The 16,333-nt window shown below is 40.0% G+C and overlaps 1 protein-coding gene across 11 annotated transcripts in view; it reads right to left on the bottom strand.

The window, feature by feature from the left end:
- dennd5b (DENN/MADD domain containing 5B) overlaps nucleotides 1-16,073 on the bottom strand; it is a 125,846-nt gene extending 109,773 nt beyond the window's left edge. For 4 of the 11 annotated variants that reach the window (XM_023266087.3, XM_023266088.3, XM_023266089.3 and 1 more), the window contains exon 1: nucleotides 15,706-16,061. In XM_023266087.3, coding sequence (XP_023121855.1) covers nucleotides 15,706-15,814 — 109 coding nt within the window. In that variant the 5' untranslated portion in view covers nucleotides 15,815-16,061. Of the gene's footprint in view, nucleotides 1-15,705 lie in introns of all 11 variants that reach the window. The other 7 variants (XR_008600193.1, XM_055006428.1, XM_055006430.1 and 4 more) reach the window with 4 other exon arrangements.
- Nucleotides 16,074-16,333: the final 260 nt, after the last annotated feature.

Here is a 16,333-nt window from a genome sequence, read left to right as displayed (position 1 = left end):
TTTACATGATTGTCAATCATATTAACCAGGCAACCTGGGTGCTCTCCCCTCCCTCGTGTGTTTTGGTTTCTCTCTCGCTAATTAGGTGTGCATGTGCACATGGCAGCAGGTGACAACAACTGTAATCAGTGACGGCAATGAACGAGCAGGTGGGAGTAGCCTAATCAACCATTTCAACTCCTCTATAAAAGCTCACACCACTCACCACTCGTCGCTGGACTGTGAATGTTCTCTAACTGGCTCCTGCCTGCTTGTGTTACCCTGGATTCCTGGTTTCTGTCATCCTGAATTCAGCTGCAGAACCCCTGTGTGGTATACCCCTGGATATCTCTGGTTACTTCACGTCAGATTCGGCTCCCTCACTCCTATACCTCAGACGTCCGTCACCTGCCTGCCGCCAAATTACAAATTCTAGCTGACACGCCACCTCCGACGCCACCCTCACAAAGCCTGCCGCCATTCAGCTGCTGGATTCCTGCCATACCACTGCTGGTCCAGCCACACTCACCTGCAGCCACCACATGATCGCTGGCTGCCCTCCACCATCTCCCAGTACACCGGTCTCCCTCAGAGACATCTTCACCAAAGTCTCCAAACCCGAGCAATACCAGACACTTGTTAATTATTCCGTAGCGTTTAAATTCTCTTGTCTAGACTTTCTTGGGTTTCCTTATTCCGAGATATGATCCCTGCCTTTTTAACTAGTAGTTTGCATTCATGTTTAGGGTTTAGTGGATTACAGTATTCCTGCATTGGTTTTACTATACGTGGGTTTGCTAGAATTATCGTCAATCTGCACATCAAAAGTGTTTTCTGATTGTATTCCTGCCTTGGTTTTACCATACGTGGTTTTGCTATTATTATCCTCTTTTCTGTCTTGTAGTTAGTCTGCCTCCCCGCCAGGAGGAACCTATCCTTTCTGGGTTAGTAAGGATTACTTCCATGTTCTAGAGTAGTTCCGGTTTCCTGTTGTAGTTTGTATCTCGGTCCTGTTTTTGTAAATAAAAGCCTTTTAAATTGCTCCCTGGTCTGAAATCTCTTTTCCTGCACTTGAGCCTCCGTTCACTGTAACAATGATTCTGGGAAAATCTCTTTAAAGTGTTTTTTTCTGCAAATTCTTGTCAAAAAAGCCAAATTATATTAACCATGATTTAATGTATACAAGAGAAAAGTGAGTGTTTGGTATTTTTGTTGACTACCTACCTGTTTGAATCAAACTTTATTTATATAGCACTTTTCATACAATTAAAATGCAACACAAAGTGCTTTATAACATTTAAAAACAAGAAAACCCATTCTCCCTCCCTCCCTCCCTCCATGTATATATATATGTATATATATATATATATATATATATATATATATATATATATATATATATATATATACACATATATATATACACAACTACACATGCACGCACACGCAGCACACATGCACACCCACACAAACACACACTCTCACCACTGACAGTAGGGAGACATGGCATTGCACTGACTATTGTGGAAAACGCAATCATTGGGGCAGTCCACACTGGGAGGAGTCGCAGGCAGATTGGAGCATGTAGTTATACAGAACTTCCTGTTTCATGGTGAGACATCCAAAATGGCTGCCAGTTGGCCCTATCACTTTCACTGTATATTGGTCTACAGAATATATGAGGACAGGACTCTGATCACACATGTAAAGTTTGAGGCAGATTGGTGCATATATGGGCTAGTTAAACAGCACTTCCTGCTTCATGGCAAGACATCCAAAATGGCTTCATTCTGTTGGTCACCATTTTCACGCCCTAAGACTTTTGCGGAGCATTTTGATAACTTTTGATCACCTATGACCGTTGTATATCCTGGCCAAATTTGAGCTCTGTCGGGGTTACGCTGTTTGAGTTTATAGCTTTTAAAAAATGTCCAAAAATGACACAAAATTGTCCAAAATATGACTCATAATTCAAAATGGACGACTTCCTGTTGGGTTTTGAGTAATGATGCAAGAGGCTTTTTTGTGCGTCCTGATGAATTACATATGCATACCGAATTTCGTAGCTCTAGGTGAAACGCGGCCCGTGGGTTGAATTTTCATAATATTCCAGGGGCCGCTTCTGAGCCATTTTGGCACACATGTGTGCCATTCCCTTAAAATATAAAAATTTTTTGCCGGTCCTGGCATGTGTGCAAATTTTCACGAGTTTTCGTCGAGTTTAGGGCATCAAAAATGCATTTTTCCCGTCCGACAGAAAGTAAAATAATAACAATTCCAAGGGTTTAATAGGTTCCTCGCATCAGTACGCGGTGCTCAGACCCTAATAAAAAGCCTGAAATAAGATAAGTTAACTAGTATAACTACCCTAACCTGAGAACTGGATTGGTGACCCAATATAAAAGGATGTAAAAAAAAAAACTATTTTAAAGATACAGATTGGAAAAACATTGAGAACTAGAAAGGCACTCAGAGAGTGCAGTACTCCGCCAAGGCTGCTCAGCTGACGTATCATTTCCGATGGACGAGCTCTTTAATAAAAAAAGACCTTGCGCTGAGCACTAGCGTTATGCATGTGCATGTTATGTATGGATACCGAATTGCGTGTAAATTACTCTTATAAAGGTCTGTTGATCAGTTCATCACTTTTGGCAAGCCTTTGTTCTGTTGATGTTAAAATAATCATTCCCTCCATGCTTTTATTTTAAAGGTGTATTTTTAAAGTTACAGGCTTTTATTTTGTCACCATTCCAGCAGCAGAGAAAGTGTTTATCTAAGAAGCGGTTTCTTGACATGACGAAGACGCTGCCGAAAAGTCTGAAAATTGACATAAAGATGAAAGAAAACAGTTTCCACACTGTTGCTGTCTGGCAAAGGATGTGTATAAACTTATAAGCACCTAGCTGCAATGAGGACAAGCTCTTGTGGTGTTTCCTGAAGAAAGGAGTGAAGGACAGAAAGGTGAATTTGTGGCTGAACGTAAATAAAGGCTTTGTGAAACATCAGGAGCTTCACCGTTGTCTGGCTGGGGTTTGCTACATTGCGTGACCTAAATTTGTAGCATACGGCGGGAATTGATGGGACTCAGAAACACCCCACAGTTTAATCATTTGGTCCTTGTATGATTTACAACTGATAAATCACAGTCAATTTGTAATAGGATCGCAATCATGTGATCGTCAGCAGGTAACTGACACAGTGCTCACGTCATGGTTACAGTGACGCCGTGCCGGCAGCTATATGTCCCAATGGGAAATCCTTCACAAATCCATGGATCCAGACTATAAGCCGCATCAATGCCAAAACCATTCACTTGGTCCTTGTGTCATTTCTGACCTTCCCTGAAAATTTCATCCAAATCCATTAGTCCGTTTTTGAGTAATGTTTCACACGGACAGACAGACAGACAAACGCACGCCGATCGTCACATAACTCCGCCGTTCCTTAGTGGAGTAACAAAATAATGTCCATAATTGGTTAAATAAACATTAACTATTGATTGCATGTTCTTTACTATTGTGAAAGATCACATTGTAATAACCCTAATACTGAGTCCTCTTCTGTGTTTTTAGAAAAGTGTGTCCAATTTTGAAAAAAAAATGAATAGAAGAGACTGCTTGTCTGGTACTCACTGAACCTGAACTTCTTTGTTCTGTAAAGACGAAGAAGCTCTACAGGTAGCTGACCTCATTCCAAGTAGTTTCTAAAGAAAGACAACCACTATGTTTCACGTATGGCCACCTTTCAATACATCCTCTAGGTTACTGTGTGTGCTCCAAGTAATGTAGGACACATAAAAGATACTGGTGCAAAGCTGCCCAACAATCCATGAAAGCAAGGGCACACAAAAAAAGCAGAGTTCAAGTGTGTTGTGCAGAAGTACCATACAGTAACATGGTCATAAATTAGAAGCCTTCTGGGATACATATGAGACCACAAGTGTTCTGAAAATAAGTGGAAATGGAAATATGCCATGAAATGAGTTTCATCTAGGACTTTGGTCATTGTAATAGTGCAACGCAAGATAAATGTTTTTTCTTGTTACTGTCCACATTACAGATAAAGGGATGCACATTTCTGAGTGTATTACACTGTTCTAGCAGAGAAACACTGAACAATACAAACTAAGAAACATCAGTGACATTTTCATATATACCCAAAGAATGCCTGGAGAGCACGCTGTGACATTCTTAGATATCACACTAGGGGGAAAAAAGACTTGATTTCCAGAGCTTGTTTAACAATCTTTTTCAACTTAGAACCCTGAGACACTTTAAAGCACACAGGGTCAGTAAAAGGGGACATGCTTCTCCCACAAAGCAATCATGCCCAGAAGGCAGAAGTTGACCTTCTATCAAGCACTCTATTTTGACTCTTTACACAGCTTCCACTGCTTTTTGACTGAACACTATGAATGCTGTTGAGACAGACGGTCTCAATGCCAGTAAATATAAAAAGTAGTTGAATTTCACGCATGTTTATGTAATTACTTAATATGGCCACCATAAACAGCTCTAAAAGCTTTGGTATTTTGACGTTTCAGGATGTAAAAATTTGTTACTCTTCTTAATGCTGAAACTTTAACAGAAATGCAAGCAAAAGAACAATGATTGCCTTTCCATGGTCATGTCAAGCCATAACTGATGTAGACCCCTTTACAAAACCAAAACAACCCCCAAGCGCCCCCCTGGTTCTTTTGTCTCTTTACTCTCCCAAAGAGAGAGAACATATGAAGCTAAAGGTCAGAGGTCACTTTAAGGAGGGGCTGTGAAATGGCTGCTTACGCCTCCCAAGATCAACTGCTCACTTTGCAAATGCCTCTCTGTCTCCAACAGCAAAGCAGTGTCATTGGTCTGCAAGCACAACGCATCCTCTGAGGTCGCAAGGCCCTGCTGACTTCCAGAGTAAGATAATCCATCATTATTCCCCAACACCCCTGACCTTTGAACTTTGACTAGCAACATATGAGTGCCTCCCTTACAGGAATGGACTGCACATCCCTGACACTTAACCTCTTTTCGGGCAGATGACAGGCAGGTCCAAGGCTCTGTCAGGACATTCAACTTAAATCTACAATAGGTATTCTTAGCAAAAACAGACTGTTCGTCATCCTTTCTTCCACAGCTGGGTAAATTTCTACCCCAATATTCAAACTATAGCTTAGGGAACTGGAACTCAAAACCTACCACAGACACGCAGCATGTAGTAACTTCTATGATTATGTCCAGTGCTCCTGTTGTTCTCACTTTCTATTTCAGGTATCCTTCTCTCTGCAGCAGGTGCTCAGTGCAGGCACTGTTTGACAAACACCATCAGAAACACTTTCATCAATAGTTTTAAAACAGTGAAAATAGAGGGGGACAGGGTCTATTTTTCTAACTTCTAACTGTAAAAGTTCTAAATGTGACAATCATGACTATTTTACACAGCAGTACCTTGAGAAAATGTTTTTTTTTCACAAGTTAAATCATTCCTCAACATCTTTAAAAGATTTTTACAAAAAATGACAAAAACCAAAGCTGTCCGTGAAAATGAAGGCACTGAATAATCTCTTGAAAAAGTTGTGCAGTCATCTATTTTTTGGTTGCTTTTTTTTTGTGCATCAGTCAGTGTTTATAACAAGACAGGATAAAATGCTTATGCTTCTTTCGTCATTGTTGCTGTGGTATCTTAAAATGGTTTATATGGGCACCCCTGTAGCTCAACTGGTTGAGTGGACAACCCATAAACAGGAGCTATAGTGGGTTCGAGTCCAACCCACGGCCATTTGATGCATGTCCTCCCCCCACTCTTCTCCCCATGTTTCCTGTCTCCCTCTCCACTGTCTTCTATAATAAAGATGAAAAAAAACAGCTTAAAAAATGGGTTACATGGTTTGGATTGTAGTGCTGTCAAGCGATAATTTATAATGAGCTGATGCAATTAAAGATGAATGACAGCAAGACAGAAGAGCTTGGCCCCCTCAACCTCACAATGATCATAACCAGCCACTTTGGACCATTAACATGGAAAGATATAGCTAGTGTTTGCAGCCATTGTGACAGTTTACAGACAGTTAATGTTCTTTTTTTTGTATGTTAAAGCATTTTGTTCCACTAAAAATCTCAGGTCTTAAACTTTTTTGGATATCTTTGAGTCCATGCCAGAATCCCAATACTGACGTTTGACAAACAGGCTAACTCTCTGGTCAAATGAGCACTGCTTTGAAATGAGGAATGTTGCCGATTGGTTGGCGCCTAGGAACATTTCAGAACTTCCTTCACCATTCTAGGTCTCTTAGCTCCTGGTGTCCTCTTCCATGATCGAGGCTGGTCCTTTGCAGTGGCAGCTGCAAAGCCTTAGAATAGCCTTCCTCTCTCGATCAAATGTCTCTCCTTCACTGACATTGTAAAGAAAAATCTCAAGACATAAATGTTATCAATGGTGTTTGGTTGCTCTTATTGGTCTTAATATTTTTAGTATTTTATATTGATAATATTTTAGAAATGTATCTGTTTTACCTTGTTTTTATAGTATTTTATAAATATGTCCCTGGCATCAACTGGACAAAATGGATTTTTACAAGACCTCATCCTCTTTTCTTGTCTTGCTTTTATGCATATTTTTGTTATTGCCTGTTTTTATATGTACCACAACTGTACAACAACTCAGGTGGTTGATTTGATTTAAAGATTTGTTGTAGATTCATTTTCTGTCTAATGTTAAATTAGACTACAGTCATTTCAGCTCTAGCCAAGTTGTCAGATACTGGAGATGACTCACTTGATCCCATGTTAATTTCATAACATAGATCTTTAATTTTCTGAAAACTTTTTTTTATTAGAAATGCAGATTGCCGATCCCAGTAAACAGAAGTAATTTATTATTCCTGAATTACCCACAAAATCAATATATGTCCAGTAAGGCTGAAACCTCCAGAGTCATTAACAAACTGGCCTATGATGAGCAGCTTTGTAAAGATGGGAGGATGCTGCTGGACAAATACTGCAGGATCTACAAAGTGAAGTCATGGTTATGACCATGAATGTGTGTATGTGGAGGAGACTGTAGTGAGGCCCAGCCATGTGTTGCATTACAGCAATTGCTCAGTGTAGCCTGGAGGAGCTGTCTGAATGGATTACTCTAACAAGCTTAACAGCAGCCTGGCCGGGTTGACAGAGCACGAGGCAACAAAGGAGGGGACAAAAGAAAGAGAGATGGTCCAAATAACCAAGGTCAGAAGTTGGAAGTTAGGAAGTGAAGATCCATGAGAGTAAGACAGAGTCAAAGATAATAGAAAAGGAAACTTGCTTTCTGCAAAAACTAAAACAAAGAAAAAATGTGGATATTTTCCTAATGCTATCAATGTGAATAGAGAGGGAAATAAATATTCAATAATGTACATCATTACTACAATGAAACAAGTCTACAGAGATTTGCTTGTTTTGAGGTATGAGCAGTGTGGGAATCATATTCAATTATCTGCCCATTAGCCAGGCATACCATTGCTAGCACAAGTCAACAGGACCATGCATCAGTGTTGTTACCTCTGACATCACTAGCACACGTCAGTGGCCAGTGTTATGGTGCAGCCTGTCTGCTGACCATCTCTCAGGCTGGGCTGTGTGTGGACAGATGGCCCAGGCCAGAAGGGAGCTGTAGCTGTTCAAATCCCATTGTGGCCTGCTGCAGCTTTAGGACGCTCCCATCTCAGCCCCATCCTTGCAAATCTTTGGGCTCCAGTTATATTTAAAGCTGCACTGGATATTTCCCCAGCTGTCCCTGGCATCAACTGGACAAATTAAATATTAAAAGCCTGAAAAGTGTTAGAATGGCTCACTAGACCAGTGGGTTCTCTCAGGGGAGGATCAAACGTCCCATGCTGTTACATTAAAAATGACTGGCAAACTCTCCCACAGGGTTGTTTGTCACATTCATCTAATGAGAGCAGGATATGTGTAATAAAGTTCATTATCTTTTATTTTTTATGGCACTCATCCGGGTTGTTTTCTCCTGACTAGATTCTTGCTTGTGTTGTATCTTCTCTCAGACGTACATTGCTCTGGACAAAAGCATCTGCTCGATGATATTGTAGAATTGTACTGTAGAATTGTTGTAGAATTTGTATAGTCTTCCAGCTCAATGACATGACACTTCATGTTGTAACAAGTGAGTAGTCTGTCTAAATAATTGCCAAGGTCACTGACGTGAAAGTCATTTTCTGTCTTGCTAGGTCAGATCGTGTCATTTGCAATAGTAGTGCAATGTAAAACATGTAAATGTAGTTTTTCATATTAAGACATCTCAATTATAAAGTACTTCACAATGAAAATTAGATTAGGTTAACGAATCATAGACCCCAAATCCCTCAAAAGAATGATCGCCACAATTTATGTATTAATGTAGTATTTAATAATAATACGCTCTTTAGCTCATGATTAGTTGAAATAGTAATCAGAGTGTGATCCAGGGATAACATTTCGCCCTGAAAACTGAATTCTGATTTACAATGTAATTTGTACAAAAAGGCAGTCATGTCTATACATGAACAGAATTTTTTCATGTTTTTATTCGAATCTGGAAAATGTTGAATATAAACTACATAAAGATAGATTTATCCATCTGTCTATTTTGAATGTTTTTTGTTCATTTCTGGCTATAAGTATATATTTCTGATGTTCTTTGCTCTGCATACCATTTAATTCATACTACCATAAAAACACAGAAATTCTATTCTTGGCTGAAAAGTGTGCTATTTACATTATATGGCAATATTGTTGGCATATCCAACCTTGTTGGAAACACATGCTCACCCAAACAAAATACAAAACTGAGAAAATACAGTACATTTAATGTATTCTTTTATGAATTCACAGTTGCTATGGTCATGTTAGTCACCTTGAAGTTACAGTTTTAATGAAGTTTAAAAACCCAAGTTCACAAAGCTTCAAGACATCAAAGGCAGTACCTAATGTGAATTTTAGTGGTTGGATATGTACATGACGTTGTGGCTCAAGTATAGCTGTATTTAACCCTCATCAGTACACTTGGGGTCCATGCAGACCCCAGGGGTATACAACTTGTCATATTTTTTTATTTGCAAGTTGGATTTTGCAGTCCCATTAGGTAGGTAGTTGTCACCCACATAGTTGCCATCACATACACCAAAATTTATTTGATTCTATCCAGGTTTGCGGTGTATATATATTAAAAAAATCCAGCCAGACTGTGCATCCATCTATTATCTATACACCAATTAATCCTCATTAGGTTTGTGGGGGGGCTGGAGTCCTATCTCAGCTGATTCAGGGCGAAGGCAGGGGAAACCCTAGCTTCAGAAACTGAAAACCATTAGTCTAATCCTGAATCAGATATGGACGATTCAGCTCAACATTCGCCAGCCACAGCTCAACATTCGCCAGCATGCAGCTGAGAGAGCACCAACTCTTAAAAGGCGATGCTACCTCTGCCCAAGGGAGGCTGACCGGAAGATCCAGCAAGCCTGCACCATGTGTGCCAATAATGTCTGCATTCCATCTACAATGTGTGCAATGAATGCATATAATTGTGCAGAGGAATGAAAGTGTCACATACATTAAGGTCAAACATTGTGTGTTTTTTAAATCATTGACATTGTTTTGCGAACTGATGTTTTCAGTGTCATCTGTTGTACCCATATTTCCACGATAAACATCATCCTACCAAGAGGGCAGTTTTAATCAAAATGGCCATATATATGTTATTCTATTACAAACGATTAATGTCTCCTTACTTTGTACCATCAGAGGTATAATAGAACATGTTAATTCCATTTCCCCCACCTAATTCTGCACCAAAAATTACAAAAGTATGAAAATAGTGAAAATGTTGTGTTACTCTCATTTAATTTTCTCTTGAAAAAAGATGTCACCCAAGTTTCATTGTTTCTTTCATATTTGTATCTTCAGACGACACACGTTTTAAGAAAATATATATTGAGAGGATATGGACAAGTACAGAAATGTGAAACAGATGAAATATTATTGGGGTCCAGCTGGGATCCCAAGTGTACAGATTAACAGGTTTTGCCGCGTGTACTGATGAGGGTTAAAATCATTCATCCTGAAACAGACGTATTGGAACTGGTGGGAGGAGAGGAAACCTTTACTGGTCTAAAGGGATTATTGATAGCTGGTTAAGAACCAGAGGTGGTTGTTAATCCAGTGCTTTTTAACCAGCCCAGAAAATTCTCCCTGAGATGTTATTTATTCATTTACGTCAGGGTTATGGCCAGTGACTAACATGTGGTTGGACATCAGCAGCAGAGATTCACTGATTCAGCCTACTATGGACAAAGTATGCCTACTGGTGTCAGGACTGACAGGTGTGAATGGTGGAGACACGGGAGAGGACACTAAAAGCAGGAGGAGAAGGAGGTCCGGTGCTGGGAGAGCTGGAAATGACTGTTAAACACTGCCAGACTTGACTTTTCAAAGTCGACATGAATTCCCAAGAGAGATGAACACCTGACAGAATGCAGAACTGAAACAGAGCAGTTGTTTTCTGGAGAGCTTCGTCATCACAACCTCCACCGTGTGTCTTTGTGTGTGCAGGAAAGCATGCACCAAACATCTGTGTGTTCTTGTATGCATCAGAATCAATAGATGCAAACAACCATCAGCGCTTGCTTTGCCCCACCCTATTAAAAACATTGTGTCATTCATTTTGATTTCCAAGGGAGCTTTTCGTCAAATCATATTTGTCTATGATAATAAATCGATTGTAATTTACCACTTGAAAGATTTTTAATAAAATTGTGAGCCTTAAAGAGATGCAAAAAAAATGAACAGGACAGAGGTCAGGACATCCTGATTTTAAAATTTTACTACTTACCTCATTCATTATTTTATTGGCTGATTAACTGATTAGGTAAATGAAATCTCTTTGGGTTTTGGGCAGCTGAATAAACAAAATAGCACACATGAAGATGTGAACTGTGGACTGTGGGAAATTACAGTTGTAAGTGCCATTTTTCACAGAATAATTTGACTGCCTAAACCATAAAAATAAATGTAAAGATAATAGAAAAACATTTGCTAGTTGCATGGCTACAGGTGCATGTCCACTAGATGCGATTTTCCCGCATGGCAACGCACCGCATTTGAAAATCGCATGGATGGCGGGTGGTCACTAGCGGGCCACAACATTGTCACATGACAGTGCTCGAGCAACAGCGTACCACTACGTGGTCACGTGACCAAGCTTTCAGCTTGACAGTCCGGCATGCATGTCGGATAAACACAGCAGCTCGGCCGCAAACTTTCTCTTTTAGTTCTAAAACACTTCAGCGAAAAGTATTTCTGAAAGCATCTGAGGCGAGAAATAAGCTGTGCAGCTGCTGAATCTGTCCTTGTTTTAGGTCACCGACAGCTAGTTTAGAAGTTTGAGGACAGTTTCACGATGCGTGGTATCTCCGCATGCTGCATCGAATTTGCATAAAGTAGAAGTCCCGTCCACTTTAAGCAAATGAGCTCCAGGTAAACACACCGGATTGCAACTGGAAACGCACTGCAAGTGGCATGCTGGTCCGGTAGTAATAGTAGTCAGTTGTGTTGAAAGGCTAATTTATGATTAGAAAAACCTTGTACAATTATGTTAGCACATGAATATAAGTGTGAGTTTTCATGGAAAACATGAAATTGCCTGGGTGACAACAAACTTTTGAACGGTAATGTATATTGTCTATTAAGTATATTTTATAAATCTGGTTGACTTCTGATTGAATTGATCTAGTATGTAAATGTCCAGCAGCTACACATGGCTAAACATCTGTATCCACTCAGAAAGGATACAATAGTAAAGTGATGCACATCTCATAGTGTAGGAACAAGTACCTCAGATCTTCACCTACACTTACATCCACAATAAAACATTTCAAAACTGTGTTTTGCATAGTGACGGCTGAGAACCAATCAGAAAGAAAAGATCAGTTATCAATCTGTTTTGCCCATCCAGAAGAAGATGATTTTCCAACTAAAAAGGGGTCAGAAATGTTTCCAAAACACTCCATTTTACAAATATAGAGTAGTGTGGATGTAGGGCCTAAATATAGCAGAAATCATGCATATTAAAATTAAAATGTATCAGTGTGTATGTTGCCAACAACTGGTAAGCCAAACATCTCTCACCTAAAGTTAACTCCACATTTTTGTCACCCTTCAACTCCACAATGCTGCCAACCCAAAGTGCATCTGGCGTTAGAATGTAGGGACTATTTCAGGCTCTGTATGACACCCAGTGTGTATTTATACCCCTGAGACTCAGTGCCATGGCATGAGGTGTGTGTTTGAACTGACAAAGTGGCTATTTATGGAAGAAATTAAACCAGTTAATTAGCATTCCAGCCTTAGCCAAAGCGCTCAGGATATATAACAGAGTGTAAGTTCAAACAAAAGGGTAAAATGCTGTATGATGCTGTAGAAAGCATATTCACATGCATTCAGAGAGAAAAGATAAACTGTGAAGTGGCCTGAGGCAGGTTTACAGGAAATCGGCCCGTCTCACTAGAACAATGGACTGAGGGAAATAAGGCCACAGTGTCACACAAAGAGCAGGGAGGAGGGAAATCACAGCCCCTAAACAGCAAATGCATGGAACACTGCTAATATGGATCACTACAATCATGGCTACCTCCAACTCAGGATCCAAGAATATGTGGGGGTGCTGAGATGCTGCCTGTACTTTAAAAGGGAGGGTGGCCAAGAGGCAACATGTTGACATCAATCATAGCAGCATTACTGTTGTGTGGGTGATAGTGCAATGAGGGGAGGACGACAACAGACCTGATCAGAATTGTAAATGATTTCTAATGAAGTGCAAAAGAGTGGAAGCAAAACTGAAGCAGGTGCTAAAGAAACGGGTTACATTGGTTTACATTGGCTTCAGGCAAAACCTCTATGTAACAACATAAACACATTCAGAGCTCATTCTTCAGCATTTGTTAACATGCATGTGCGACAGGCACTTTTATTCTGTGGTTTTCTTGCTGATGATGGCTAGCTTCAAGTGAATGCACTTGAAGTGGTGACTCACTTTCTGCCCAGCCATTTAATGTCTGTACCGCAAAGCAGTCACATCGTAGCTGTGCTACACCAGACATGTCAGTGTCTATCAGTCTGCAGTGATTCTATCAGTCTGCAGTGATGAGCCTCTGGATGCCATCTTAGTGTAAATAAAAAATAGAAGTTTTAACCTGCATCCAGCATGATGCCTGCTTATCTGAGCTGCACAGGCTTCATTCAGCAACATTTCATTGGCTTTTAGACATGTATAGATTTTAAATAAATATTCCGAAATGAGCTGAATAATTCAATTCAAAGCTTGCCTAAGGTGCAGATCCATATGACGTGAAAGTCAAAATTTTAACAATTTAAAGATATGTAGTCTATGGTTCATGAACTGTGGGTTCCTTGCCACTAAAACATTAGCCAAACTCTCAACAAAAACAACTTTGATTTCACTTGTATTTTCAAATGAGCAAAAGGAGACATAATAATTCTGAGTTAAACAAAATCAATCACCTGATAAAGAAAGCAGATCAGGTAGCAGCATTGCAATATGAACCATAAGTCTGGGGAGAACAGCCTCCAGCTCTCTTTCAGATCACCCATTATGAATGATCTCTACAACAATATTGACATCATCAAAAGTCAATGTCTGTCATCAGCTGAATCCCAGCTTTGTTCTCTTAAAATAAAATAGTTAACACAATTTGTCAAATAATTGACAGAAAATTATGCACAATTATTGTGGAAAGTGCCAAACTGTCATATTACAGGAAAAAAAAGCTGGTGCTTTCTTCTCCATTGTGAGGATTCAATGGTTTTATGAGCCTTCCACTATATGACGCTGATGTCCCCCATTTTTTTCTTTAATTTTTAATACATGACTTGACCAGCTAAGAAAATAATTGGCATATTAAACATTAAGGAACAGAACTGTTAGTTGCAGTCCATCACTGACTGTTAACTTGTCCCATAGACAAACCATGCACAAATATGCACCAGATGCTCAGCATGTTGCGATGATTTGTGTTTCAGAGCAAAAAGAGGGGCATATGGAGTCAGTATGGTGGAGGCCTTGCAATGTCACCTCAGAGATTTTCAACAGCCTGAGGGCAACACACACACACACACACACACACACACACACACACACACACACACACACACACACACACACACACACACACAAACACAGTCCAGTTTTCCATTTGGACTAGGAAGTAGTATAATAACAACAACTACCTGTCTGTCTTGTCCACAGTTGTCTGTGTGCACATCCACATGGAGTAGTATCAAGATTTAACTCTAAGCTTAAACCCAAAACCAGGTCTTAACACTCAAACACCCCTGTAAACTATTTGCCATGAGGTCCTCAGTACAATGGTCTTCAGCTTGATCTGGTCCTCAAAACAATAATTACAGAAATACACTCTCTCTCTCTCTCTCTCTCTCTCTCTCTCACACACACACACACACACACACACACACACACACACACACACACACACACACACACACACACTAACCAACACTTAATAGAAAATAATAATGTCATCAAATCACTTAGTATAAATCAGAAGCAAAAAATGTGCCAACATCACCCATTTGTAACATTCATAACATTACAATGCTTAACTTTGGCACAGAGTTCACACAGACACACAGTACAGATGTGACAGTGATGCAATTCCCTAATCAGTGAATGTGTCTGGTGATAGAATAAACAATGAAACATATCTGCAGACTGGAGCCTTCAGAGAGGAGATGCTGGCTTTATGTTGACCATTAAGGGGGATGACAGAGTTCTGATCCCTGGCAGTAAACACAACAATCTTTTATCTGGGGTACAGGTATTAAATTAGGTATGATTAATAAAAGAACTCTCTGCTGTGGAGGCAGCATCACTATCTTTACACATGTAGCAGCCTGGAACCTAATTCTGCCTTTGCTCATTTTAACAACTAGATTCAAACTACACACACAAACCAGCCAATGTGAAACTGGCAAAGTCTAATATCAGGGGGCTATTTGCAAAATAAATGAATACATACAATGGTTGTAAATCATCACGAAGATGGCTGAGTTTTCCACAGCATGTTGAATGTGTGTACCTGCGACAAACAATAACCTCAAACTGAGACTTATTTGGAGAACTCTCATAACATAAACCTGGATGCAGTGCAGGTTTATGTTATGAACAGTAGTTTCAGAAAGGTTCTGAGGAGCACAGCACAGGAAGCTTATATCAGATCATAGCATTAAGCAAAGATACTGCATATTTTTCAGAAGCTCATCTATATTAAATGACACTGGTTCCCTGGACAGAGCTGCAGCAGTCAACAGCACTAGTGAGTCTTAATGCTGCTGTATCTGTTTATCCTGGTATTACATGTATATGCTACATATGTAGTACTCCCAAATTGAAATAACTTTGTATAGGAAAAAAGACTCCAGTGGTTTTGTGTTTTTAGTTATCAGTGTGGATTGTGGCACTGATAGTTACAAACACAAAGCACTTGTTCTGTCAGTTTAGGTGGCTGCCATTAATGAGTTATGTGCTTTTTATAAGACTGCGCTGCTCCAGACTGGTGAAGGGAGCTTTTAGGTCAACAATACTACGTGTTCAGCTAGAGGGACTATTGCGGTAACATTCCTTTAAAGCCCGTTTGCACTTTCAAAAATACTAAGAAAAAACGGCACATACCTGCTAACTCGTCCGGTTCCAGTCCCGTTTCTGTGTCTATCCCACAAATAACAAAGTAGTGGGCGAAGCGGCAGGGCGCCGCGCCGGACACCGCGGAGCTCCCACTCATCCCGGCTCCGGTGTGCAGCACGGTCCGCTCTTAGTTCTCAAAGCGACACATATCCAGGGAAGAACAAAACAACAGGAAGGGGCTGAATAAAATGCTTGAATCACTGAAATATCCTTCTTCCTCTATTTTAGCTATAAATAAAACATTCATAATACCACCGAACTTGTACTAGAAAGCGGTTTCAGCGGTAGTTGGCTTTCAGTGAACCGTTGCAGCGGAGCTTCCCGACACACTACTGACGGTGCTGAGGGAAACAGAGCAGAGCGGATCTCGGACGAGTCCACTGTCTGGGCGGGATATTCAAATGTAGCTCTGATATCCGTCTCTTCGGTCTTATATATACTTTATATATACTTTATATATACATATATATAAAGCCTCAAAGCCTCACTCTGCAAGCTGACAGAATGAAACTTCTGAAGTCTGAATCTGTGTTTCTGACACTGTAGTCTGCTTATTTCGCTCATGATGTGTGTCAGCTTTCAGTGAATCAATGAATTTTAGCATATTGCCTTTTAC

This window comes from Amphiprion ocellaris, chromosome 21, assembly GCF_022539595.1.
Source record: "Amphiprion ocellaris isolate individual 3 ecotype Okinawa chromosome 21, ASM2253959v1, whole genome shotgun sequence".
NCBI lineage: Eukaryota > Metazoa > Chordata > Actinopteri > Pomacentridae > Amphiprion > Amphiprion ocellaris.
Note: the sequence above shows the minus strand (reverse complement) of the source record. Positions and strands in the feature narration are given on the sequence as shown.